We start from the raw sequence: 27,831 nt of genomic DNA on the forward strand, positions 1-27,831 counted from the left end.
AAGTGTGACTTTTCAACAATTAATTATTAACTAATACCAGTTCACAACTGTAGCTGAGTGGTCAGGGGAAAGAGTGCAGTAGCATGTGCTCTTTGAGTGTACTGGGGTTCAAGCCTGTGACTGTTAAATATGATTAATCTTTGTATTGGTAATTTATTGTAAACTCTATGGACCTGGTGGTCGTGCTGGAGTATAAACATAAACAAGAACTTTTTCTTTTTTTTTTTGTTCTTGGGAAAACAGAGGAATCACTGTTAAAGAAGCAATGCAGGACCATCTAGACAGGAATGCAGTCATAGCATGGATTTGTTAAGGAGCAATCTTATCTGATCAACCTGACTGGATACTATGACACAGTAACAAAGGAACTGGATTCAAAAAATAATTTTGAAATCCTACATTCGGATTTCAAAAAAGCTTTTGATACTGTTACACATAAAAGATTGCTATACAAATTGGAGCAGTGTGGCATTAAAGAAACTTAGGGCTATGAATATAGGGATCAACTAGATTGAGTAGGAGAAGGCAGACAGTGGTTACTGCTCTTTGATAGACACTACTTTTCTTGGACTAATGCTATTAGAGAAGTCCTCCAGGTTTTAGTGCTGAGCCCATCATTGTTTTTTATATTTATAAATTATACTGATGAAGCCATATCAAGCTTCATCAATATATATCATCTAAGTTTGCAGATGATATGAAGGTTGGCAGGATGATTAATTTCAGTAATCATGGTATGCTACTGCAACAAGATCTATACAAATCAGGCAGATAGGCTGAGAAGTGGCAACTGAAGTTTAATATTGACAAATGCAAGATACTTCATATGGGGAGCAGTAATCTGAGATTAACGTACCAACTGTGTTGCACCACATTCAGAGTAGTGGAGAATGAAAAAGACCTGGAATAACTGTGCAGTTAGATATGAAGTTCTCTGAGCAGTGCAGATAGGCTACCAGGATTGATTATGGGGTTTTGTCAATGATATACAGGAATTTTGCTAGCAGGGATAAGGAAGTGATTATCCCATTGTATAAGGCAATGGTGAGGCCATTTCTTGAGTATTGCATACAGACCTGAAGACCTCATTTTAGGAAGGACATGGATCTGTTGAAACAAGTGCAGAGAAGAGCAATGAGATTAGTGAGAGGAACAATAGGGAATGCTTACCAGGAAGGCTTCAGTTCTCCAAGGCACTTCCGTAGCCAGGTGGGAAGGAGCAGCAGTGGGTAGCACACGCTTCTTGATTAGACTGGGGTTCGAGCCTGTCACCACCAAATATGGAAAGGTCAGGGAATGACCACTGGGAATTTCCCTATTCACGGAGCAATATGGCCTTAGTTGCTAATGCTCCTAAAAACCAAATAACAAACAAACAAACATCAGTTCTCCAAACTGCAGCACCTGGAGACCAGGCACCTGTGATTAAGATGTTTAAGGCTTTGAATGGATTGAGTAAGCTCAGCGCTGTTGGAATCCTTCCTCTTTCTCAGACTATACGCACGCACGCACGCACACACACACACATCAGAGAGCATAAATTGAACTGAGGAAGGACGGTTTGCAGGGTGGATGTGAGGAAATTTGCATTCAGCCATGAAGGTAGTTGTTGGCACATTGGCTTCTGTGGCCATAATGCACCCCATGAAGGCAAATTTCCCTATTGATGTAGTAGAGGTGAGTAGGAAGAACTAGATAAAGTGTTAGAAGGGATGAAAGGGTGAAATTAAAAGTGTTGTGTTTTTTTGGGCTGATACTGTATAAGCTTGCTTTCTTGCATCATTTGCCACTAACAATACTAATACTAATAATACAGTACATAAAAGTAATTGTTTTCAGTTTGCTGCACATACTTCACAATGCAATACTTGCTGAACTTTTTTGTAATGTACTTTATTTATTTCTACCTGGATTTAAAAAAAAAATTCAAAGAGAACATGTATTCCATGGAGCTTATGTGATCAACAAAATAGAAAGAAAGTAATAATTCGTTATTTATATAATTAGTAAATTAATAATGAAATTAACTTTCAAACCATAGCCATATTATGATGCTCAGTCTTGAACCACAAATTTTTTTTCTAGGTGTTGACAATATTGTGCTGCTACAGAATTTCCAACATATCAGCTAATTACAGCATGCAACATATGGTACATGAAGCCAACAGGTACTTTATACATTTGCAAATACATCAAAAAATCATATAGGTAAAAGAGAGGGAGAGACACTGAGACTTTAGTGCTGATAAAGTGATACAGTTAATGTACATTAACATTCATTTGATTGTTTCAGCCTTTGATTTAAAAATACAATGTAATATGTTTATTCTGAAATTGAGAGATCTTGTTGAATTTTATTTCTAAAACAGTTTCTATGAATCAACTAAGGAATCTACTTCAGAATTTCTTCCAGTATTTTTCTTCTAGAAAGCTCAAGTCTTATATGTCTAGTTCATAAATTTAGAATGGTGGTTCTGTTGGTGATGGGAAATAACAGAGAAGACTATCTTTTTTAAAAGAAAATTCTCTAGAGTGTGTTATTCAACCTTCAAAAAAATTTATGCAAAAGTTATCAGACTGAATTGGAAAATGCACAGACGTCTTGAAAGATTTTAGCAAAGTAATCATTGTTTTCAACTCTTTGTTCTGGAAGTAGTATTTTTCAGAATACAAAGCATGCTTAAAGGCAGATGCTTTTATTGAAATTTTACATAAAACTAAGCCTTGTGATACACTCATTCTCATATATTAAGCTAAATTACAGAACAGATATTCCACATTAGAAAACTCCTGTATATGTATGCAGAGAGAAATCTTTATATACCATGAAGAATGTTGTTTGGGAATCTAAGTCAAGAGAGTGCATATTTTACTATTTCCTCAGAAAAATAACCTCTCATATGTTTTTCTGTATACAGGTAGTTCCCGCTTTATGATTTTTTTTTTCCAAGTATTTTTTCAAGTATCAAGTATGAACAAAATCGAAATATGAACCTTAATTGCAAAAAAAAAAAAAAAAAAAAAAGAATGTTAAACATTCATAAATACCGCATTTCAAACCAAGCTCGTGGCTATACAATACAGCATACCCCGCTTTACAATATTAATTAATCCATTCCAAAGACTTTGTATTGTGAAAATATCGTAATGTGAACCCAATAACACATTATTTTTTGGCAATTCGTTCCACAACCTCGGAAGTTGAAATTTTTACTATAAAGCTCTCTGAAAGGTTGTTTTTATAGTGTAAATTGTATTAGTTACCAATTAAAATCATTAAAATGCACTACACTTTCATCATTATCATATGCTCTGTTATAAGAACCAATTTTGAATGCCTTTGTGATATTTTTCTAAAACACATTTCTGGAGGTCACTACCATAAAACAATAAAAACAATTTGCACTTTCCGGTTTATTGGGCTTTTCTGTTACTGCAATCAACTATAAATGGGTAGTAAACTCCATGTTATTGCATTTGAGAAATTACCGATAGCTGGAATTGTGTGGTTTTTTACGTTGGTGAAACGTGTTTCCCCCTTTACTGAAATCTTCAATCGTATCTTCTTCTTCTTCTTTATCTTCGCCTTCTTCTCACGTTTATACGGGGTCAGCAATCTTCAATCGTATAAAAAACATAAATAAATTTTCAGAATCTTCTCTTCATTCCTTTTTTTTTTTAAAGCTTCGTAAACTTGTTACTTTGCACAAATCGTGTTAGTTTCAATTTTTGCGTTCCATTAAAAAATGCTTATGCATGCTATTGAAATTTATAAAGAAAAGTGAAGAGATCATCTTGGAAATAAATGCCTCTTGAAGCATTTCGAAGAAGACGACTCCTTGTGCAACAAACCAACGAGTGCCAAGCCAATAATGAGTGATCAACGAGTGTGCATTTAGTCGATGATGATGATGATGAAGAATAAACATTCTTTAACATTTGTAAGTCATAAATAATTTCTCTATTATTATCATTTGCTTGATTTTACAGGCTACGTTTTCATTTCTTTGGATAAATCAATCACTGTTTAAACATAAACTAATTAGCTAACTAATTTCATTGTTGATAACATAAACCCTATTTTTAACATTATGTCTATGGGAAATAAATTCCCACTTTACGAGTTTTTGCTTTACAAGCATGCGCTAGGAACAAATTAACTTGTAAAGTCGGGAACTACCCGTATCTCTATATCACATATATAAATACACCATGTTGAAGATTAAATGCACAAGGCATAATATGTTATGGGTAGAAATTAACTATATAATATCGGTGTAAATACACCATAGTTTACCTATAAGTTTAACTACATATGTAGTGTAACGGCATCGTTTAGATTTTATCTCATATTGTGGCTGCCTTTACAACGAGATACCAGGTATTGCACTACTTCAAATAAATAACACTTATCTAGTAGAGGAGACTACTGTTATTTATTCTCAGTTGGCACCACCACCTAGACGTGTTTCGGAGCTTGTTGGCTCACTCATCAGTGGGTGGACAGGTACCCTGATAATGCAGACATGCCATCATGGTTGCGAAGTTAATTCTGCAATATGAAAGATGCCAAATGGTGAAGATAATGATAATATGTTGAAGACTAAATGCACAAGGCATAATATGTTATGGGTAGAAATTAACTATATAATATAGTTAATTATATATATAATTAATTATTAATATATATATTAATTATTATATATATATATTAACTATATATATAGTTAAATAACAGTAGTCTCCTCTACTAAAGAAGCATTATTTATTTGAAGTAGTGCAATACCTGGTATATTGTTTTGAAGGTAGCCACAATATGAGATAAAATCTAAATGATGCCATTACACTACGTATGTAGTTAAACTTATGGGTAAATTATGGTGTATTTACACCGATATTATATAATAAATCCATCATATATATATGGTGGATTTATTAATCAGTTACACAGAACTCTGAACACAAATTTGCAGAGTCCTGGTTTTAACAGATTAATATTACTGTATACCTATCTCAAATATTTGGTGAATCATTTAAAAGAGCATTCTGAAAATTTGATTAATTAGTTTTTTTTTTTATGTAAACCCCAAACACGAGAGGTATTAGAACCTATAGTACTTAGTACCATGCTTGGGTTGGAGGTTGAGAAGACGAAAGAAGATATTTGTTGACATTGGACTTGAACTTCTGTAGACTGTAATTTTCAGAAAATATGTATGAAGGAAGGTTGTTCCAGAAAACGGCAGTTCAATGAATAAACGAGGAAGATGAAAAGTTAGTTCTGTGAGTTTGAAGTTGGACAGTAAATGGATGTTGGCTGGTGGCCGCACGTGTTCAGACTGTTTTGAAAGAGAGAGAGGGAATTATAGAAGCCAATTCAGAAGAATAGTGCCCAAGGAAGTATCTGTAGAAGAGGCATGCAGCAGAAACAATACGTCTATGAGACAGCGAGTGGAGAGACTCTGTTAGAGATGAAAGAGATGAATCATTAATTAACCTAACTGCCCTCTTCTGAATGGAATCAAGAAGTCTGAGAGAGGTTTTGGGGGCACCACCCCAGATGTGGGAACAATATTCCATTGCAGGGCGGATTTGCGATTTATACAGAGTGAGCAACTATTTGGAAGAAAAGTAACGCAGAGAGCGAAAGATAAAACCAAGTTTTTTAGATGCAGAGGAAGCAATATTTGTAATGTGCTTGTTCCAAGAGAGATTAGAAGCCAGGGTAATCATTAAAAGAGATATATCATTTTTCCTATAAATCGGAGTGTCACTAAAGATAAGCATAGGAGCAGAAGAATCCTTTTTGCGAGATATAAGACAAGACTGAGTTTTAGAAGGATTGAAATCAACTAAGTTGTCTTTGCCCCACTGGAGAATTACCTGATGATCAGCATTTAAGGAATTGGTAGCAGATTTTCGAGAAGTTGAAGCTGATTGAACAGGGCAAGGTTTCTCAAAATGGAAAGTGGAATGCAATATGCTATCATTGGCAAAACTATGGATAGGATTTCCAGTCAATGGAAGAAGGTCATTAATATACAAGAGGAAAAGAGTGGGGGAAAGAACTGAACCTTAGGGGACACCGACATTAGTGGAGAAGTTAGAAGACAGAGAGCCATCTACCATCACCCTCAGTGAGCGATCAGAGAGAAAACTGGATAACCAATTACTAAAAACAGTTGGCAAACCATAAGATGGAAGCTTGTTTAGAAGACCTTTATGCCAAACATGATCAAAAGCCTTTGAGATGTCAAGAGCAACTACTTGTGTTTCACCGAACCTTTCCATTGAATTAGTCCATAAATGGGTAACATAAGCCAGAATATCACCAGTGGATCGACACTGATGGAATCCATACTGGCGATCGTTGATCAGACAGAAGGGTTCTAGATAGTTTAAGAGTTGGCGCTTAATTGATTTCTCCATTACTTTAGAAAGAGTAGAAGTAATTGCAATGGGACAATAATGGGATGGGAGGGATTTGTCACCCTTTTTAGGAACTGGCTGGATATGAGCAAATTTCCAAGCAGAAGGAAAAACACCTTTGGAATAAGAAAGTGAAAAAAGGTGGCAAAGAATAGGAGTAAGTTCAGGAGCACAGGTTAGTGCTCCTGAACTAGTAGTGCTTTGCTAGTGAATTAGTAGTACTTTGCTAGTGAATTAGTAGTGCTTTTCTTTTAAAATTTGATGTCTGATTCTGGCAGATGTTTTTCTGTGGGATCATGTCAAAAGACCTGAAAGACAACATCCAAAATGAAATTAGCAGTGTGTCAAATGGTTGGAATGAGATTTTACGATAGTTTTGCCCAGCATTTCTATTTCAGAAAGCTCAAGCATTACACCGGTTCATAATTATAAAAAAATACCATCTTTTTTTAAAGATAATTCATTATATTTAAAAATGTACTTTCTGTAGTATGTACACTACACTTTAAAAATTAATGTGTATACTACAGGAGGTATTTAGACGATGTTTTGATTATTACTGATAGTAGCACTATTCAAGATACTTTACATTTGTTTAATAATATTCATCCTAGACTTAATTTTACATTGGAAAGGGAAAATATGGATACTAAGACATTAAATTTTCTAAATTTCTTGCTTACTCAGGATGTGAATAAACTCCAATTTAACATCTATTATAAACCAACAAACACTGGTATGCTTCTACATTATAATAGCTATCACCTGTTCACCTACAAAAGGGCTATTATCTTTAATCAGTTTCTCAATGCCTATAAATATTCAACAATGGAATCTGCTTTAGACTCAGAAATACAGATATCAACCAGCAGATCCTTAAACAGGGGTTACCCCCTTGCTACTATAAACCGAATTGGGGTACAAGCAAAGGATAGGATACAAAAAACTACACCAACCAACAATAGTAACATCAAAAAATACTTTATTTAAGTAGCATAAGCAGCTTAATAGATTTTTTAAAGATACCAAATTTAAGATTGTGGCCAGACCAATATAGAAATTATATGCTATACTGGACAATCACTCAGTCCTTTCCTCTTTCCTGACACAAATAAATGACTTGGTATACAACATTTCTTGCAGTGATTGTGACTTGTCTTACCAAGGATCTACGTGATTTCTGTTCATTATCTGCGTAAAAGAGAATGCATCCTCAGTTTGTGCTTCTTGTTCAACAGCGCCATAATTGGCCCTTCATACCATTAACAAAAAACATACATTTTTATTTAATGAGGCCAAAACACTTAAGTGTCCAATGCAATTATATGAGACTATTAATTGCATAAACCATCGAAATTAAATTACATGAAAATTCTATTAATATTCGTCGTCCATATCTAATCTCCGATTCGTGGTGTTTTGTGCGCATGCACAAAGAAAAATAATCGCAGCATTTCACACACGAGTGAGGACAAATAATCTCTCTATTTAAGATTCAAGTTCACACACTACATAATCTCCATTCCTGTGATCATGACACACGGTCGAAAAGCATTGTCTGCTTCAGGAAGGAAAATCATTTTTTAAAATTTACGTTTAACTTTAATTTATTTAAATTTTTTTTAAAACTGTTTTTTGAAATTTAGTTAATTTTTGAATTGTGTTCAATTGATTTTTTACTGTAATGATTTGCATTAATCTTTTATTCATTTTAATTTCTGGATAGTATCATATGGAAGTGTTCTACATATCATATTGAGGTAAATTTCTCTTATTCTTCTACAAATATTGATATCAACGTACAACGTATTGAGCAACACCATAGCTCTGTTATATACTATAAAATAGATTACAGAAGCATCCACTGCCTGAATAAAGCATTCCACTTGCATTGTGATAAACCAATTCTGTTTAATCACGACCATTTCAACTATATGCAGCTGGCCTTGGCTGTGAGGTGACATGCATCTTTGCATGCACACATACTATATGTTCAAATCTGTATGCTTTCAAAAAATATGTGTCCTATTGTTAACTGAATGCCATTGATGTTGCTGCCATAACAGTGAAGTTGTTAATATATTCTTCTCACCATGTGGCTATTTCTGTGGTATAAAGAGAAACTATTATTATTATTAGGCAGGTTACATATATGCATAAGGACCTATTGTTTTTCCTATGCTCATCTGTCTGTCTGTTCACATGTAACAAATGGACTACCAATGAAAAGTTTTCATGAAATTTTATATTTAGTCTTTTAGTTCTTTTAGAAAGATTTATCAAGCCCTCCCAAATTTCATTAAAACTGGATCTATCCAGTTTTAATGAAATCCAGCAATTACTATTTATTTTTTCATACAGTTTGTATGGAAAAAAGAAATTTATAGATTGAACATGGTTTTAATGGAGTTCTGTTAGCTTTAGACAGTCTGTGTGTGAATGCTTCACGTGTATTTTTATGTAAGAAGCATATTCTGAATATGCATTCTGAATGCATATTCACTTGTGAAGGGAGGGGGGAGAGAGAGAGAGAGAGAGAGAGAGAGAGAGAGAGAGAGAGAGAGAGAGAGAGAGAGAGAGAGAGAGAGAGAGAGAGAAAGAGAGAGCAAAAGAAAAGAGATTTAAAATAAGTATTTGGCAAATTATACAGTTGTAATTAAACAGAATGGTTAAGTTTAGAGAATGTAAAACTATAGAGTTTTATTAAGTGTTCTATAAAGTTATAATCTTAGTAATTAATTGTTAAGAAAATGATTGTTTTGCTTTTCACTTCTATTAATCACAGAAAAAGAAAACATCGAATGCACCTATAATATAATGCACAGTGGACCCCCACCCGCTTTACGACATTAATCCATTTCAGAGACACCATGGTATTGTGAAAATATTGTAACACGAACCCAATAACACATTGCTTTTCTGTTAATGCAATCTATTATAAACAGGTACTAAACTTGATCGTATTGCATTTGTGATAATACTGATAGCTGGAATCTGTGAGTTTTTATGTTATTATGGCGAAATGCGTTTTGCCTTCACTGAAGTCTTCAATCATATAAAAAACATAAATAAATTTTCAGAATCTTCTCTTCATTCCTCTTTTTTAAGCTTTGTAAACTTGTTACTCCATATCTCACTTGCACGTATCACGTTAGTTGCAATTTGTGCGTGCTGTATTCTTTGTTATTGACTGCTTATCTTTTTTACTGTTTTAAATTTTACAATCCAAAAAAAAAAAAAAAAAATGTCAGAAATATCAATTAGTTAGTATGTACACATACATAAGCATAAATTTATTTTTATTTTGCTAACCTGTGGAGAATATTCTTCTGATTTTCACATATCATTTAATTTTGTTAATTGATAAGGTAATAAAGTGTAAATTTCCGCTTTATATTTTTACTCTTATAGTCTGTATAATATTCCTCCTATTTTTGCTTATTAGAATCATTGTTTAATAGAATTAAAATTCAATTCGCAAACATGATATATTGACAATGACTGCACTTATCATGTATTGTATAGTGAATGGTATTTTATTATGGAGAGTCCATCGTAAAGTGATTTGATCATACAGTTTGTTTGTTTGTTATTTGGTTTTTAGGAGCATTAGCAACTAAGGCCATATTGCTCCGAGAATATGTGGTGCTCATTCCCTTGACCTTTCCGCATCCTCCGTATTTGGTGGTGATGGACTCGAACCCCGGTCTAATCAAGAAGTGTGTGCTATGCACTGCTGCTCCTTCCCACCTGGCTACGGAGGTGCCTGATGATTATACGGTGGACCAATTGTAAAGAGGGAGTCCACTGTACTGTGTAATGTAATGCATGTTACTTGTTATAAGTACAGTGAATCCAAGTACAGATGTATTATTAAGGTTTATATTAAGAAGTATTATGCTGATATGGTAAACATAATATAGCGGCGCGCATAATCATGCAGATATAAATATAGAGAATATAATTATAATATTCATTGGATTTTATTATGAACATGGTAATAATTAATGAAAACAAATAATAAATATATGTAATTGCTTATTATGGGGCTTATTATGCAGTATAAAATTAGTAATGGTTTTATAATTTGCATAATTTACTTAATAAAATAGTTTTTATTAAACCTTTTTTCTTTTATTATAACTGGTTTTATTGGTAATGGTTTTATAATTTGCACAATTTGCTTAATAAAATCAGTAACAGTTTATAATTATTTTACACAAATTTTAAAATTACCACATCTTGCTTCATCTGAAGGGTCACCACAGTCATCTTTGAAATCACAGTATGCTGTTATTGATACACATCTTCCATTAGCACATCTGAAGCTGCTTTCTGGACACAGATCACCTTGTAAAATAAAAATAAAGCATATTACAATAAGTTTTTTCTGATATTATATGTATTTTAAGAAGAGGAAAAGGTATAGTCTTAGGGAGATATGTTGTAACTCACTGCAGTTTGCATATAATGAAATAAAGGATATTTGATAACAAATCTTGTGAGGATAGAACACATTATAAACAGAGTTTTTAAACTGTCTGCAGACCATAAATTCACTATTCTAACCTCTGTCAGCTGATATAAAAATGCAGTGAACTGCATTTTTATAACAGCTTTTTCATCAAAAGCTGTGTTCTGGTTCCTATAGCTTAAGAAAGGAATTATTAACTAATTCTTAACATATCCTTATCATTCAGAGCACACAAATACTTAAATTCAACAAAAAGTTTGATTGAAATTCAAAAATTGCATGCACAGATATTCATGACGTCAGGAGCAAGAGTGTATAGCATGCGTTCCTTGAGTGGACCGGGGTTCAAGCCCGTGCCTACCAAATACGATAAATATTTTGTATTGACGATTTATTGTAAACTCTACTGACTTGGTTGTCGTGCTGGAGTATAAACCGAAAATTTATTTATTTTTATGATCATAACTTCTCTGTACAAAAATAATATAAAATATTAATTATCTATGCGTAGATTTTTCAGTTTGTGGGTTATCTATGCATGATTTTTCAGTTCAGTTTTTTCTTAATTTTGTTACTTGATGAATTTATTAACGAACAATTTATGAAACAGAATGTTTTTTTATACACTGAATTTTGTTCTTTCATTTTGTTCTGACAATCTTCCAGTTATGTGCTTTCATCAGTCTAATTTTTAAGTTTTACTTTCAGGTAATGGAGGGTAAGAAATTATCAGTTCAAAGTTTTTCATTAATTTATTTATTTTTAATTATTATTGCTTGATAATTAAAACTAAATTTTAATTATCCAGATCAAAGGTTATGCTATTTTTCAATCCTGGGTTGGTTTGTCAGAGACAATTTGTTTTCCCCGTCCATTATTGGCTAGTAGCTTTTATTAAAATTCCTTTCTTTATATCATTTTGAGCCCACACTTTAATCCTAAATTCAATGAATTTACTGTTCTTCCTAATCATTTATCTCATTGGCATTGCACATCCTTTGAAACAACCAAGTGCTTTATACGCATTTCTTAAAAATTATAAGTTAATTCATTAAATCAATGTTACTAGGTTGTCTCATATCTTCATCTTTCTTCTCTTCAATTTATCTAAGGTATTACAGTACTATAAGTAGAGTAGGTCTATACAGTATACATGCTACTAGAAAAATCCTCACAATTCTATTATGCCACTGAAAAGTGATTTTATTACAAGCACTGATCTAAATAGAAAATATTTATGAAATGGAGCATTTGTTAATAAAATATCTTACTTTTAATAATCAAGTATGTACATGACATTAATAATGCATACGATGAACCAGAATGGCATTCATTTCCATTCTGAAGCCCTGAATACAAGCAATCTGCTCTCATAATGACCATTTTTAATACATCTTAAGACATTAAAGATACTGCCTTGCCCTCAGATTAGCTTTTGGCCCTCAATGTCCCACAATTGCACCTCCCACTGTATCAGAAATGCTTCCATAATTTTAGGATCACACTCTCATCTTTTCAGAATTTACATTCTTAAAAAAATACTCCTAAAGTGGAGACATCATTCTCTTTATCTACCAAATTAGCATAGATGTCTGAATGGAGGACAGATAACATCAGCCCATTATTTATGTTCTGATAAGTCTTCTGGTATGCCTGAGGCATGATTCTGTCTGCTATATTATGACATAAAATTTATAACATGCATCAGCTCTGCAGGCAACATAAAATCAGTACTTTCTCTAACATGCTGGTACATATCAGGGAAATTACAAAGCCATGCGCATCCTTGATATGGTCATCACTAGCAATCTGGGTACTATTACAAACATGTTGGTAGAGGAATTGTTAGTGGTGAGTGATACGTGAATAATAACAAATAACATTTCAGTAGTCAAGAGTAAGAGCAAGGATTTTAATATGATGCAAAATATTACTGTGGAATAAGGAACTTCTTGGACTCCATAAATTTGTATAAAATATATAAGGGAAAAAGCACAGGTGAACTTTAGCATTAGCATTAGTAGAGGCGTAGGATGCAAGAAAGCAAGCTTATGCAGCATCAGCCAAAAAAAAAAAACGCTCCCATTTCACCCCTCCATTCGTTCCAAATATCTGTCCAACTCAGCCTTAAATTTATTTAGGCTATCAACTTCCACAACAAAGGATGGAAGTCTGTTCCACCAACTAACCAACTACCTGCTGGCTAAAGGCAAACTTCCGTACATCTATCCTACATCTGTCTTTCCTCAATTTGAATTTATGCCCTCTCAGGTGATTATTCTGAGCAAGAGGAAGAATCCCATCAGCATTGAGCATGCTCAGACCATTCAAAGCTTTATACACCTCAATCAGATCACCTCGCAGGTGCCTAGTCGCCAGACACTGTAATTTGCAAAACTTAAGCCTTTCTTCGTAAGAGCAACCCTTTGTTCCATTCACTAGTCTTGTTGCCCTTCTCTGTACTCGTTCCAACAGCTCTCCATCCTTCTTAAAATGAGGCCTCCAGACCTGTATACAGTACTCATGGTGTGGCCTGACCATTGCCTTATACAAGGGGATAATCACCTCCTTATCCCTGCTAGAAAAATTCCTGTATATCATTGACAAGACACCATGAGCTACTCTTGCAGCCCATCTGCACTGCTCAGAAAATTTCATATCTGCCTGGAACTATGAGAAACTTGCAAGGCATTCACTATTGAAGCTTGGAGTGCCTTCATTCCATTTAAGAATTTCCAGACAGAGCGATAGGACACTCAGAATTGTATTATAAGTTGATTTGTAACAAAACTACAGACAGGTTTAGGTGGGCAAAATCTGAGTATGAGAAGTCACAGGGCAAGAGAGATAATAATGAGGACAAGTAGCACTTGTACACAAATATGAAGAGCAAATCAGATAGGACCTTGTGCAGTGGAAGTGGTACAATTATAGATAATCCAGCCTATGGCTGGTTACTGAATAAACACTTTCTTTTTGATTATCATGGTTTAAAGTTCTCTCTTTTGAGATAAGGATCACACAATACCAGTGTTATACCTAGATATCTGTTGGCCCTGGGCAAAATATTTAACTGGGGCCCCCTCACAAAAATTAAACGTGGAATTCATAAGATTGAAAAATAAAGGAAACACCCAAAAATTATTCAGATCATAATTATTTATTTAAACTTCAATGACTAGTACATTATTTATATAAACTTAAAAGTTTTCACATCATTACCTTACGATATTTAATTAACATAAATTTGTGGACAACATCTGATGGTTTTTTTTATATCTTTTAGTACAACTTGTTCTATTGACAGAATGGCCAATCCATTAATTCTTTCTTGGCCAAGTTTTGTTCATGAATATGTTTTAATCATTTTGAGTCTTGAAAAACTCCTCTCCCCAGATGCAACCGAAATTGGCAACGTTAATAATATCCAAAGAGGAATGGTGATGTTGGGATATAATTCAAGTTTTTTTCTTAAATAAATGTCAATAATTCTATACAAACAAATTTTTTTCCTTTTAAAACATGCTGCAAAGATTGGATTTCTTAACATAACTCTTTGGCACTGATGTCACCAGTGAGAATTCCTTCAAGGTGTTAACATTTCGATTCTATTGCACTTTCAAATAAATTCATGAAGTTTTCTGATTTCAGAATAAGATGAAAAGCTGAGGATATTTCATTCATCTGATCAATCTTTCTTGTAAGCTAATGATAGCTACATGGATCATTATATTAAAAAATTCCATTTTAAACCTTTTTATTGGATCAATAGAGCATTCATCTGATGAAGTTTCATAGGTAAACTCACACTTTTTTCTAGAAACTTGCACTTCTGGTAACACTGATGGTACTTCCAACTCAGTTGCAATGTCTATAGCTTTATCCATATGCAATTTAAATCATGATGTTCTTAATTCATTTATAGTTGACTAAGAGCACCTTCTATCAATAAAACTGCAGGGTTGAAATAAATTGTGCTATTTTGCATGGCTTTACTTACTTTATTTATAATACTCAATATTTCATATCAAGCAACTACACTTATAATAAATTTAAAAGAAGTAATTTCTGTTAACAAACCTTGTATTTCAGACTGCAATTTTTTTTTGCAAAAGATGCAAAAAAAAATTTTGCATCTTTTCCATTGGCTTGTTCCTTGATTTCATTTAATGCAGTTGTAATATCCCATAACTGATATCGTTCTGCTTCAACAGCTTCTATCTTTCCTTCCCATCTTGTTTCTCTTGGAGATTTCACAGTAATTTTTAAGTGCCTTTTTAAAATATCCTACCTACTTGATGAAGCAGTGCAAATTGCACATAATCTTTATAATGTTCCAAAAATTAATTCTGCTGTTGTTAAAGAATGGGATGCATCAGATAGAACCAAATTTAAATTATATGCGACATGCGGAACATAAAAAGCTCTTCTATTAATTCTTACTTGTATGCCATTATGTTTAACTTTTATGTTACTACCGTTATCATATTGCCTGAAGCAGTTACTTAAGTTGAGGTTGTACGTTTCTAACATTTTTATTATAGATTCTGTTAGACCTTTCTCTGAAGTATCGTGAATAGCTAAGTATCCCAAGGAACGTTCAAAAATTTTTGAGGTGCTGCTAGACTAAATTATTATATTAGGGTCACCTGGAAAGGTACTTTAAACTACCCATGTGTATTGTGTCTGTAAATTGCGTGTGTTTTCTGCTCGATTTGCCTGCTTTGCTGAATGAAAAACTACAGTTTTTCTGGGGGGGGGGGGTGGAACCTTACTATCTATGCCTGAGACTGACTAACTCAGCCACAGAGTGAAAAATGCCTATAAAAGTTCCCCACGTCACCACAGGATTCGAACCCGGGCCTGTCCACCCAGTGTGGGGAAGATGGTTATGATACCACTGTGCTACCTGTGCAGCAAGACAGAAACAAATCTAACTATGACTGTCATTTGTTCCACATGACTTACATCCAAGGTACAATCTAAAATAATTAAATGTTCCACACTGTTTGTTTGTTATTTGGTTTTTAGGAGCATTAGCAACTAAGGCCATATTGCTCCGGGATATGCGGTGGTCATTCCCTGACCTTTCCGCATCCTCCGTATTTGGTGGTGACGGGCTCGAACCCTGGTCTAATCAAGAAGCATGTGCTACGCACTGCTGCTCCTTCCCACCTGGCTATGGAGGTGCCTGTTCCACACTGTAGTACAGGTTGCAACTGGTAACCTACTGGGTTAGTGCGCATGTATCTTCCATCTCATTCTCTGCGATATGACATCACATTCAGAGCAAAGCAAACAGTTTTAAATATCAATATGCATTACTGTGGGTTTTTGTAGCATTGAAACTAGATTTAAATAATAACAATAGGCAAAAATTAATTTATTTTAACATCTGATTATAAAATAAATAAATTTACTGTAATATAAATAAGCCAATATTGAAATTTTTTGTATAATTAAAGTATTATATTGAGAAACAACCATTTTTTATATTTTAAAAATTTAAATATCATTGGAATTTAGGCCCATTACATACGTAGGCTCTGGGCGACTGCCTTGTTCACCCGTACCTAGGTACAGCACTACACAGTACCAAGAGCACTGTAGAATAAATGATACTGTATTACAAAGGAGAGCCTAGCAGAAAAATTGACACATTTGAAAGTGGGTAACATCGTGGGTACCAACAGTATTTATCCAGTCATATTGATGGTTGCTGTGAAGGAATACATCAAACTATTAGGGTAATCAAGAGGTCACTGTTGGTCTCAGTGGTAAAACTCTTAGATTATAGAAGTTTTGATATTTCATTAGTCCACAAAATGGGAGCTAAGGATGAGATTGGTAACCACGGGCCAGTCAGTTTAACCATGGTGGTGGGGAAAGCCATGCCAAGGGTATATTATGGATTCATCTTGAGAGGTATAATATCCTAAATGGATCACAGCTTTATAAAGGGGAAACTTTCCTTGACCCAATCTGATAATCTGCTATAACATGATCACACAGGAGTTGGATGCAAGAAACAATTCTGACATTATATTAGTATGCTTAGATTTTAGCATTAGTAGTGGTAAATTATGCAAGAAAGCAAGCTTAAACAGCATCAGCCATAAAAAAAAAAAAAAACCATGTCCCAATTCACCTATTCATCCCCTCCAATAGTTTGTCTAGTCTCCTTGAATTTATTTAAGCTACCAACTCCCACAACAAAAGATGGAACTTTCTTCCAGCAATCAACCACCTGCTGGCTAAAGGCAAACTTCCTCACATCTATTCTGCAACCATTCTTCCTCAATTTGAATTTGTGCGCCTTCATACATGTAGTCTGAGCAAGAGAAAGAATCCTATTAGCACTGAGTTTGCTCGAGCAATTCAAAGCCATAATCATCTCAATCACATCACCTGGCAGTAGCCTAGTCTCCAGATGCTGCAATTGGCAGAACTGAAGTCTTTCTTGTTAACAACACCCTTCGTACCTCTCACCAATCTTGTTGTCCTCTATACTAGTTCCAGCAGCTCTACATCCATCTTAAAATGAGGCCTCCAGACCTGTATGCAGTACTCAAATGAACATTGCCTTATACAATGGAATAAACTTATTTGTTATTTGGTTTTTAGGAGCATTAGCAAATAAGGCCATATTGCTCCGGGATATGCGGTGGCCATTCCCTGACCTTTCCGCATCCTCTGTATTTGGTGGTGACGGGCTCGAACCCTGGTCTAATCAAGAAGCGTGTGCTATGGGATAAACATCTCCTTATCCCTGCTAGTAAAATTAAAATTCCTGTATTTCATTGACAAAACCCCTGGCAGTCTGTCTGCATTGCTCATCAGACAACGAGATTTCGGAAGTTAATTAATACTTAAGTGTCCATAGATTTACCGTTCATAACTTGCCGCCATTGTCATACAATACAACGTTATATCCCATACTGGATAGCATTAGCTTAGTATCGTATATAGTATTATCGATAGATCAGTAAAATTTATTAATCTTGTTAAACTTCATTGTCAATTAAATTGTACTTTTTAACTAAATACAAATAACGGCTTAGATTTTACAAACGTAACATAATTAATTAATACATAACTTGATACGGAAGTTATATAACAGAACTTGGAGATAATATTTGATACTGAAAAAATATATGTAGATATATAGTGTTATAACGCCATTGGGATACAAGTTTAGGGTTATAATTTTGTACTGAAATTGAAATTTTATTAAAATTGAATCGAAATCATGACTCAGACCAGAGCAGCAAAGCAAAAGGCTCAAGCTAATGGGAGTGCTGTGGCTCAGGAGAAAACTGAGGGGGTGCAGTTGCCCTCCGAATCACAGCCTTTTAAAATGCATTGCTTGCTTGATGTTTGTGGAGCAATCAGATATGGGACATGATATTGCCAAGGGATGTCTTTGTGTATGTGTGATGCAAGGAGTGTGAGGAAATGAGGTGAAAACTCAGCATTGTTATGGGCCTATATGAGAGCTTGAAGGCCAGGGAGGATGCCCTCAAATGATCTAAATTGAGGGCCCATCAAGCTCTCGGCTGCCCACATCAACGCCAGAGCTTGCACGTGATCATCACACAACACAGCGGCAACCTCCAAGGCAGGATGTGCTGGTCCCACAGGAACTAGTAGTTGTTGGTGACTCTATTGTCAGGGAAACGGAGAACATGGAATATAAAAATTATAGGTGGAACAGGACCAGGGTATGTCTGCCAGGGGCAAAGGTTGATTACGTAGAGCGGATATCATCTTTTAAGGGCACAAAAGGTGATATTGTTGTACACGTTGGTACTAATGATATTAAGAGTAGGAGACTGGTGGAATTACTTAACAAGTACAGGTCACTGTTGAAAGAAAGCCACAAATTAGGGTTGAATTTGAAAGTGTCTGCAATTCTGCCCAGACACGATAGAAGGGAGTATATGATGAGAACCTTGTCGATCAATTCAGCCATGGAAAGATTGTGCAAAGCTCAAGGGGTAGAATTTTTTTCAGCCTGGTCTGTACTTGTTAACAGGAGAGACTGCTTCTACAGGGATGGGATACACTTAAATAGAAAGGGTGCAAGAATATTTGCTGATGCTATCGAGGCAGTGTTAGGTGGGTCGAAAAACTGCTAGCTGGGGGAATACAAGGACTAATAGATTAACAGTAGCCACTGGCAGTGAAAGTCATTCTTGCACTGCTTCTATTGGAATGAGCAGCAGCCTGGAAAACAAGATGCAGGGTATTTCAGAGACTGCTGGGAATCATTGGGGTACAAGTAAACACATGGGTTGTTTTAGAGTAGCTAAGAATAGGAAAAGGTGCATGTATACTTGTGTATACACCAATGCTAGGAGCTTGGTAAATAAATTTGATGAATTTGAGGTGTTGGTCAAAACATCAAAGGCAGATATTATTGGGATACCAGAGATGTGGGGTCACACAGATATAAGGAATGCAGAACTGGAATCTGGGAAGTACAATGTGTACAAGAAGGGTAGATGGGATAGGAAGGGAGGAGGGGTTATGCTATTAGTTAAGAAACACATAAAAACCTAGGAAGTGAAGCCAGTCGACATCGCTGGACAGTGCAGTGTCGAGTCAGTTTGGAGTGACATAAGCATTAGGAGATCAAAATTGGGAATGGGAGTGTGTTATAGGCCTAATGACTCTGATGAGTATAATAAGAATCTGTACAGGGAAATAGACTGGGCCAGTAAATCAGAGAGTCTTATAATGGGGGATTTTAATTTCCCAGATATTGACTGGAATTTGTGGGTTGGTCACTCACACACACTAGCTAGGCTTTTGTGGATTTATTAGATGATTGTTTTCTACATCAGCATGTTTAAGAAGGCAATTAGAGGGAGTAATACTTTTGATCTGATTATCAGTAGTGATTCTTCATGTATTAAGAATCTGCAGATAAAGGAACCACTAGGTGGCAGTGATCACAGTGTGCTCAAGTGGGATTTGCTCAAAGAGGTAACTACCATCAGGAGTAAAGGGAAGGGTTTTTGTTTTCGTAAAGGCAACTACGGTGGTCTGAAACAGTATTTAAATTCTATACAGTGGGACCAACTGATGATGTTACCAACAGCAAATTCAAAATGGGAAGCATTCAAAGAATTTATCTTGGAAGCTACTAGGTTTTACATACTAACTAAGAAATATTGTTCAAGGTTTAGGTCTAAATGGATGTCAGATGAACTAATGAGACATATGGCAGAGAAGAAAAATGCATGGGATACATATAAATTAATGGGTGACATGGAAGCCTATGATAGATATAAGCTGGTCTAACCAAGTCACAAAAGAGATTAGGCAGGCAAAGGCAGATTATGAGAAATCCTTGGCAAAGGATGCAAAGAAAAACAACACAGAATTCTTTACCTATGTAAACTCTAGAAAGAAAGGGATGAATCAGATTGGTCCACTGGATAATGATGGTTCAACTGTTGATGATCCTGCTCAGGTGGCTAACAAACTAAATGAGTATTTTGCATCTACATTCACACATGAGGAGTTATTCAGGGAGGCGAATGCCAGATATGAATTAAACTCTGGCAGTGAGCTAAATGATTTTGTAATAGCTGAGGAAAGTGGATGAGAAATTATTGAAGATAAACATAAAAAAGGCACCCGGGGTGGATGGGATCTATCCAGTTATATTAAAGGAGGCAGCTAAGGAAGTAAGCAAACCCTTAGCCATAATTATGAGAGTTTCTTTGGACTCAAGGGAGGTACCCAGGGACTGGAAATGTGCAAATGTGACCCCAATTCACAAAGGAGGATCAAAGTGTGACACAAGTAATTATAGACCTATTAGTTTAACTTCTGTTCCAGGAAAATTAATGGAGGCACTGGTTTAAGAAGCATTGCAAGATCAACTAGACAAGACTTCAGTTATAGCTCGGACACTGCATGAATTTGTTAAGGGGAAGTCTTGTCTGACCAATTTGATTGGATACTATGATGTGGTCACAAAAGAACTGGATGCATGGAATAACTTTGATATCATATATTGGGATCTTAGAAAGGCTTTTGATACTGTTGCACATGGAATATTGCTAAACAAATTGGAGCAGTGTGGCATTGGAGGCAAATTGCTGCTATGGATAAAAGGTATGGTTGAGTGGGAGAAGACAGAGAGTGGTAATGAATGGACACTGGTCATCGTGGACTAATGTTATTAGTGGAGACCCTCAGAGTTCAGTGTTGGGTACATTGTTGTTTTCTGTATTTATAAATGATATTGATAGTGGTATATCAAGCTTAATGTCCAAGTTTGCAGACGATATGAAGGTTGGCAGGGTTGTTAAGGACACTAATGACAGTACGCTGCTGCAAAAGGATCTAGAAAAGTTGAGCACATGGGCTGAGAGGTGGCAAATGAAGTTTAACATTGACAAATGTAAAGTACTACATATGGGAAGCTGTAACCCCAGAGTAACTTATTAACTCTGTGGTACTACACTGACAGTGGTAGAGAACGAAAAGGACCTGGGGGTAATTGTGCAGGCAGATATGAAATTTTCTGAGCAGTGCAGATGGGCTGCAAGAGTAGCTCATGGTGTCTTGTCAATGATATACAGGAATTTTGCAAGCATGGATAAGGAAGTGTTATCCCCTTGTATAAGGCAATGGTCAGGCCACACCATGAGTACTGTATACAGGTCTAGAGGCCTCATTTTAAGAAGGAATGGAGAGCTGTTGGAACGAGTAAAGAGAAGGGCAACAAGATTAGTGAATGGAACAAAGGGTTGCTCTTACGAAGAAAGGCTTAAGTTTTGCAAATTACAGTGTCTGGAGACTAGGCACCTGCGAGGTGATCTGATTGAGGTGTATAAAGCTTTGAATGGTCTGAGCATGCTCAATGCTGATGGGATTCTTCCTCTTGCTCAGAATAATCACCTGAGAGGGCATAAATTCAAATTGAGAAAAGACAGATGTAGGATAGATGTGCATAAGTTTGCCTTTACCTTTAGCCAGCGGGTAGTTTGTTGGCAGAACAGACTTCCATCAATGGTTGTGGAAGTTGATAGCCTAAATAAATTTAAGGCTGAGCTGGACAGGTATTTGGAATGAACGGGGAGGGGGGGTGAAATGGGAACATTTTTTTTTTTTTTTTTGCTGATGCTGCATAAGCTTGCTTTCTTGCATCATATGCCTCTACTAATGCTAAATAATGCATTAGCATTAGCATTAGCATTAGCATTAGTAGAGGCATTTGATGCAAGAAAGCAAGCTTATGCAGCATCAGCCAAAAAAAAAAAAAAAAAAAAAAAGTAACATAAATAAATAAAAATAACCACTTCCGCTTCACCCCTCTGTTCGTTCGAAATACCTGTCCAGCTGAGCCTTAAACTTATTTAGGCTATCAACTTCCACGACAAGGGATGGAAGTCTGTTCCACCCACCAACCACCCGCTGGCTAAAGGCAAATTTCCGCACATCTATCCTACATCTGTCTTTCCTCAATTTGAATTTATGCCCTCTCAGGTGATTTTTCTGAGCTAGAGGAAGAATCCCATCAGCATTGAGCATGCTCAAACCATTCAAGGCTTTGTACACCTCTATCAGATCACCCCGCTGGTGCCTAGTTTCCAGACACTGTAATTTGCAAAACTTAAGCCTTTCTTCGTAAGAGAACCCCTTTGTCCCATTCACCAATCTAGTTGCCCTTCTCTGTACTCGTTCCAGCAGCTCTACATCCTTCCTGAAATGAGGCCTCCAGGCCTGTATACAGTACTCTAGGTGTGGCCTGACCATTGCCTTATACAAGGGAATAATCACCTCCTTATCCCTGCTAGAAAAATTCCTATATATCATTGACAATACACCATGAGCTACTCTTGCAGCTCGTCTGCACTGCTCAGAGAACTTCATATCTGCCTGCACCACCACCCCCAGGTCCCTTTCATTCTCTACCACTGTCAGTGTAGTACCACAGAGTTGATACGTTGCTCTGGGGTTGCTGTTTCCCATATGTAGTACTTTACATTTGTCAATGTTAAACTTCATTTGCCACCTCGAAGCCCATCTGCTCAACCTTTCCAAATCCTGTTGCAGCAGCATAGTGTCAGTAGTGTCCTTGACAACCCTGCCAACCTTCGTATCGTCTGCAAACTTGGACATTAAGCCTGATATACCATCATCAATATCATTTATAAATACAGAAAACAATAAAGGCCCCAATACTGAACCCTGAGGGACTCCACTAATAACATTAGTCCACGATGAGCAGTGTCCATTGATTACCACTCTCTGTCTTCTCCCCCTCAACCACCCCTTTATCCATAGCAGCAACTTGCCTCCAATGCCACACTGCTCCAATTTGTGCAGCAGTCTTCCATGTGCAACAGTATCAAAAGCCTTTCTAAGAACCAAGTATATAATATCAAAGTTATTCCCTGCATCCAGTTCTTTTGTGACTGCATCATAGTATCCAATCAAATTGGTCAGGCAAGACTTCCCCTTAACAAAACCATGCTGTGTCCTAGCTATAACTGAAGTCTTGTCTAGATGATCCTGCAGTGCTTCTTTCACCAGTGCCTCCATTAATTTTCCGGGAACAGAAGTTAAACTCACAGGTCTATAATTACTTGTGTCAGCCTTTGATCCCCCTTTGTGAATTGGGGTCACATTTGCACATCTCCAGTCAATGGGTACCTCCCCTGAGTCCAAGGAAGCTCTCATAATTATGGCTAAGGGTTTGCTTACCTCCTTTGCTGCCTCCTTTAATATAACTGGATAGATCCCATCCACCCCAGGTGCCTTTCTTGTGTTTATCTTCAACAATTTCTCCTCCACTTTGCTCTCAGTTATTACAAGATACTCTCGCTTACTGCTAGAGTTGAATACACCTCTGGCATTCCCCTCGGTGAATAACTCCTCATGTGTGAATGTCGATGCAAAATATTCATTTAGTTTGTTAGCTACCCGAGCAGGGTCATCAACAGTTGACCCATCGATCTCAAGAGGACCAATCTGATTCATCCCCTTCCTTCTAGAGTTTACATAAGTAAAGAACTCTTTGCTGTTTTTCTTCGCATCCCTTGCCAAGGATCTCTCGTAATCTGCCTTCGCCTGCCTAACCTCCTTTGTAACTTGGTTACAGATCAACTTGTATCTATCATAGGCGTCCGTGTCACGTGTTAATTTGTATGTATCCCATGCATTTTTCTTCTCTGCCATATGCCTCATTAGTTCATCTGACAACCATTTAGGCCTAAACCTTGAACAATATTTCTTAGTTGGTATGTAAAGCCTAGTAGCTTCCACGATAAGTTCTTTGAATGCTTCCCATTTTGAATTTGCTGTTGGCAATATCATCAGTTGATCCCACTGTATAGAATTTAAATACTGTCTCAGTCCATTGTAGTCGCCTTTACGAAAGCAATACCCCTTCCCTTTACCCCTAATGGTAGTTACCTCTTTGAGTAACTCCCACTTCAGCACACTGTGATCACTGCCACCAAGTGGTTCATTTATCTGCAGATTCTTAATGAATGAAGAATCACTACTGATAATGAAATCAAGAGTATTACTCCCTCTAGTTGCCTCCCGAACATGCTGATGTAGAAAACAATCATCCAATAAATCCACAAAAGCCTTGCTACTGTGTGAGTGACCAGCCCCCAAATTCCAGTCAATATCTGGGAAATTAAAATCCCCCATTATAAGACTCTCTGATTTACTGGCCCACTCTATTTCTCCGAACAGTTTCTTATTATACTCATCAGAGTCATTAGGCCTATAGCACACTCCTACTCTCAATTTTGATCTCCCAATGCTTATGTCACACCAAACTGACTCGACACTGCACTGTCCAGCGATGTCGACTGGCTTCACTTCCTTGGATTTTATGTGTTTTTTAACTAATAGCATAACCCCTCCTCCCTTCCTATCCTGTCTATCCTTTCTGTAGACATTGTACTCCCCAAATTCCAGTTCTGCATTTCTTATATCTGTGTGACACCACGTCTCTGAAATCCCCACAATATCTGCCTTTGATGTTTTGAGCAATACCTCAAATTCATCAAATTTATTTACTAAACTCCTAGCATTGGTGTACACACAAGTATACATGCACCTGTTCTTTTTCTTAGCTACCCTAACACAACCCATGTGTTTACTTGTACCCCAATGATTCCCAGCAGTCTCTGAAATATCCTGCATCTTATTTTCCAGGCTGCGGCTCATTCCAATAGAAGCAGTGCAAGAATCACTTTCACCTCTGCCAGTGGCTACTGTTAATCTATTAGTCCTTGTATCCCCCCAATCTAGCAGTTTTCCGACCCACCTAACATTGCCTCGATAGCATCAGCAAACATTCTTGCACCCTTTCTATTTAAGTGTATCCCATCCCTGTAGAAGCAGTCTCTCCTGTTAACAAGTACAGACCAGGCTGAAAAAAATTCTACCCCTTGAGCCCTGCACAATCTTTCCAGGGCCGAATTGATTGACAGGGCTCTCATCATATACTCCCTCCTATCGTGTCTGGGCAGAATTGCAGACACTTTCAATTTCAACCCTAATTCACGGCTTTTTTTCATCAGTGACCTGTACTTGTCAAGTAATTCCGCCGGTCTCCTACTCTTAATGTCATTAGTGCCAACGTGTACAACTATATCACCTTTTGTGCCCTTAAAAGATGATATCCGCTCTACAACGTCATCAACTTTTGCCCCTGGCAGACATACCCTGGTCCTATTCCACCTATCCTTTTTACAAAGCATGTTTCCCGTTTCCCTGACAATAGAGTCACCAACAACTACTAGTTCCTTTGGGACCAGCGCATTCTGCCTTGGGGGTTGCCGCTGTGTTCCGCGATGACCAAGTGCAAGCTCTGGCATTGGTGTGGGCAGCTGAGAGCTTGATGGGCCCCTCACTTGTAATCCTTCGAGGGCATCCACCCTATCCTTCAAGCTCTCATATAGGCCCATAACAACGCTGAGTTGTCGCCTTATCTCCTTACACTCCTTGCATCGCACACACACAAAGACATCCCCCATGGCAGTATCATGTCCCATACTTGACTGCTCCGCAAACATCAAGCAAATAGTGCATCTTACAAGGCTGTGATTCAGAGGACAACTGCCCCCCCTCAGTTCTCCCCTGGGCCACAGCATTCCCATTAGCTTGAGCCCTTTGCTTTGCTGCTCTGGTTTGAGTCATGATTTAGATTTACTTTCAATAAAATTTCAATTTCTGTACAAAATTAAATCCTAAACTTGTATCCAAACACAGTTATAACGCTATATTTATGTTTCAGTAACGAGTGTTATCTACGGAATATTTACGTTTCAGTAACGAGTGTTATCTACGAAATATTTACGTTTCAGTAACGAGTGTTATCTGCGAAATCCCTTTATATAACTTTCGTATCAAGTTATGTATTAATTATTTGTTTTTACTAATTATTTATGTTACGTAACCTAAGTGGTTATATGTATAATTAATTATGTTAAATAAAATTAATTATATTACGTTTGTAATCTAAGTCGTTATATGTATTTATTTAAACGTACAATTTAACTGCTAACGAAGTTCAACTAACGCTATCTAGTACGGTATATCGTATCACAAAGGCGGGAAAATTACGAACGGTTAGCGGAGTTGAAACACGTGGAAACCTTTACCGATACTTTTATGCAATTACAAGGCCGAGTAAAGAATAAATACACCAAATTAATCAGAAAATCACAAAATAATGTTATACTACTAAATTTAAATCAAAAGTTTTAGAAAAACAATAATTTCAAATCAATAAATAAGAAAAATCCACTTAGCGGCTTTGAAAACGACCGTCTGTAGTAGCCTCGTCAGCAGACCTGCTAATCTGCAAACCTGGACATTAAACCTGATATACCTTCATCAATATCATTGATAAATACACAAAACAACAATGGGCCCAACAATGAACCCTGGGGAACTCCACTAGTAACATTTGTCCACGAAGAGCAATGTCCATTGATTACCACTCTCTGTCGTATCTCACTCAACCATCCCTTTATCCATTGTAGCAACTTACCCTTAATGCCATACCTCTCCAATTTGTACAGCAGTCTTCCATGTGCAACAGTATCAAAAGCTTTCGTGAAATCCAAGTATATGATATCAAAATTATTTTTGGCATTCAGTTCCTTTGTGACCAAACCATAGTATCCAATCAAATTGGTCAGACAAGACCTCCCTTTAACAAACCCATGCTGTGTTTTAACTGTTGTTATAGAATTCGAGAGTACTAAGATTATGGGCAAGATCATGAGGCAGAATGAGGGACTGCCAAAAGGCAAGAGGCAGAGGATTATTATAAATGGTCATTCTTCAAAGTGGGCCAGGGTTCTAAGTGGGGCCTTTGGGTTCAGTGCTTGAGTAAACCTTGTTTTCTGATTTTCTTAAGCAATAACTGATAAGAGAATAAAGAGCACAATGTTGAAACCTGCAAATGATATATGAAGATTGGGAGGGTAGTTGGTGATACAAGTCAAATCTTCTGAATGATTTGAATAGATTTATGGAGCAATAGCAGTTACAATTTAAAACTACTAAGTGTAACCTGCTATGTTTGGGAAATAACAATCCGTGAATAACCTATACACTGGGGCAGGACAGTGAGCCGAATAGCATAAATGAGAAAAGAGACTTGGACGTTATGATTCAATCAGTCATGAAGGATATCATGCAGTATAAAGGTTGGTAGGAAGGTGTACAATGTCTTATCAATGATTTACTATACCTTTGCATCTAGGGAAGAAGTTATTGTTTCATTTATAAATCGGCGCCTCCGTAGCCAGGTGGGAAGGAGCAGCAGTGCGTGGCACACGCTTCTTGATTAGACCGGGGTTCGAGTCCGTCACCACCAAATACGGAGGATGCGGAAAGGTCAGGGAATGACCACCGCATATCATGGAGCAATA

The 27,831-nt window shown here is 36.5% G+C and overlaps 1 protein-coding gene across 1 annotated transcript in view; it reads right to left on the reverse strand.

The window, feature by feature from the left end:
- LOC150086701 (uncharacterized) overlaps positions 1-27,831 on the reverse strand; it is a 247,342-nt gene that overhangs the window by 92,133 nt on the left and 127,378 nt on the right. Inside the window, exon 22 of the mRNA XM_090372701.1 lies at positions 10,666-10,779. Coding sequence (XP_090228827.1) covers positions 10,666-10,779 — 114 coding nt within the window. The remainder of the gene's footprint in view (positions 1-10,665; positions 10,780-27,831) is intronic.

This window comes from Mastigoproctus giganteus, chromosome 4, assembly GCF_048544385.1.
Source record: "Mastigoproctus giganteus isolate SK-2022 chromosome 4, ASM4854438v1, whole genome shotgun sequence".
NCBI classification, from domain to species: domain Eukaryota; kingdom Metazoa; phylum Arthropoda; class Arachnida; order Uropygi; family Thelyphonidae; genus Mastigoproctus; species Mastigoproctus giganteus.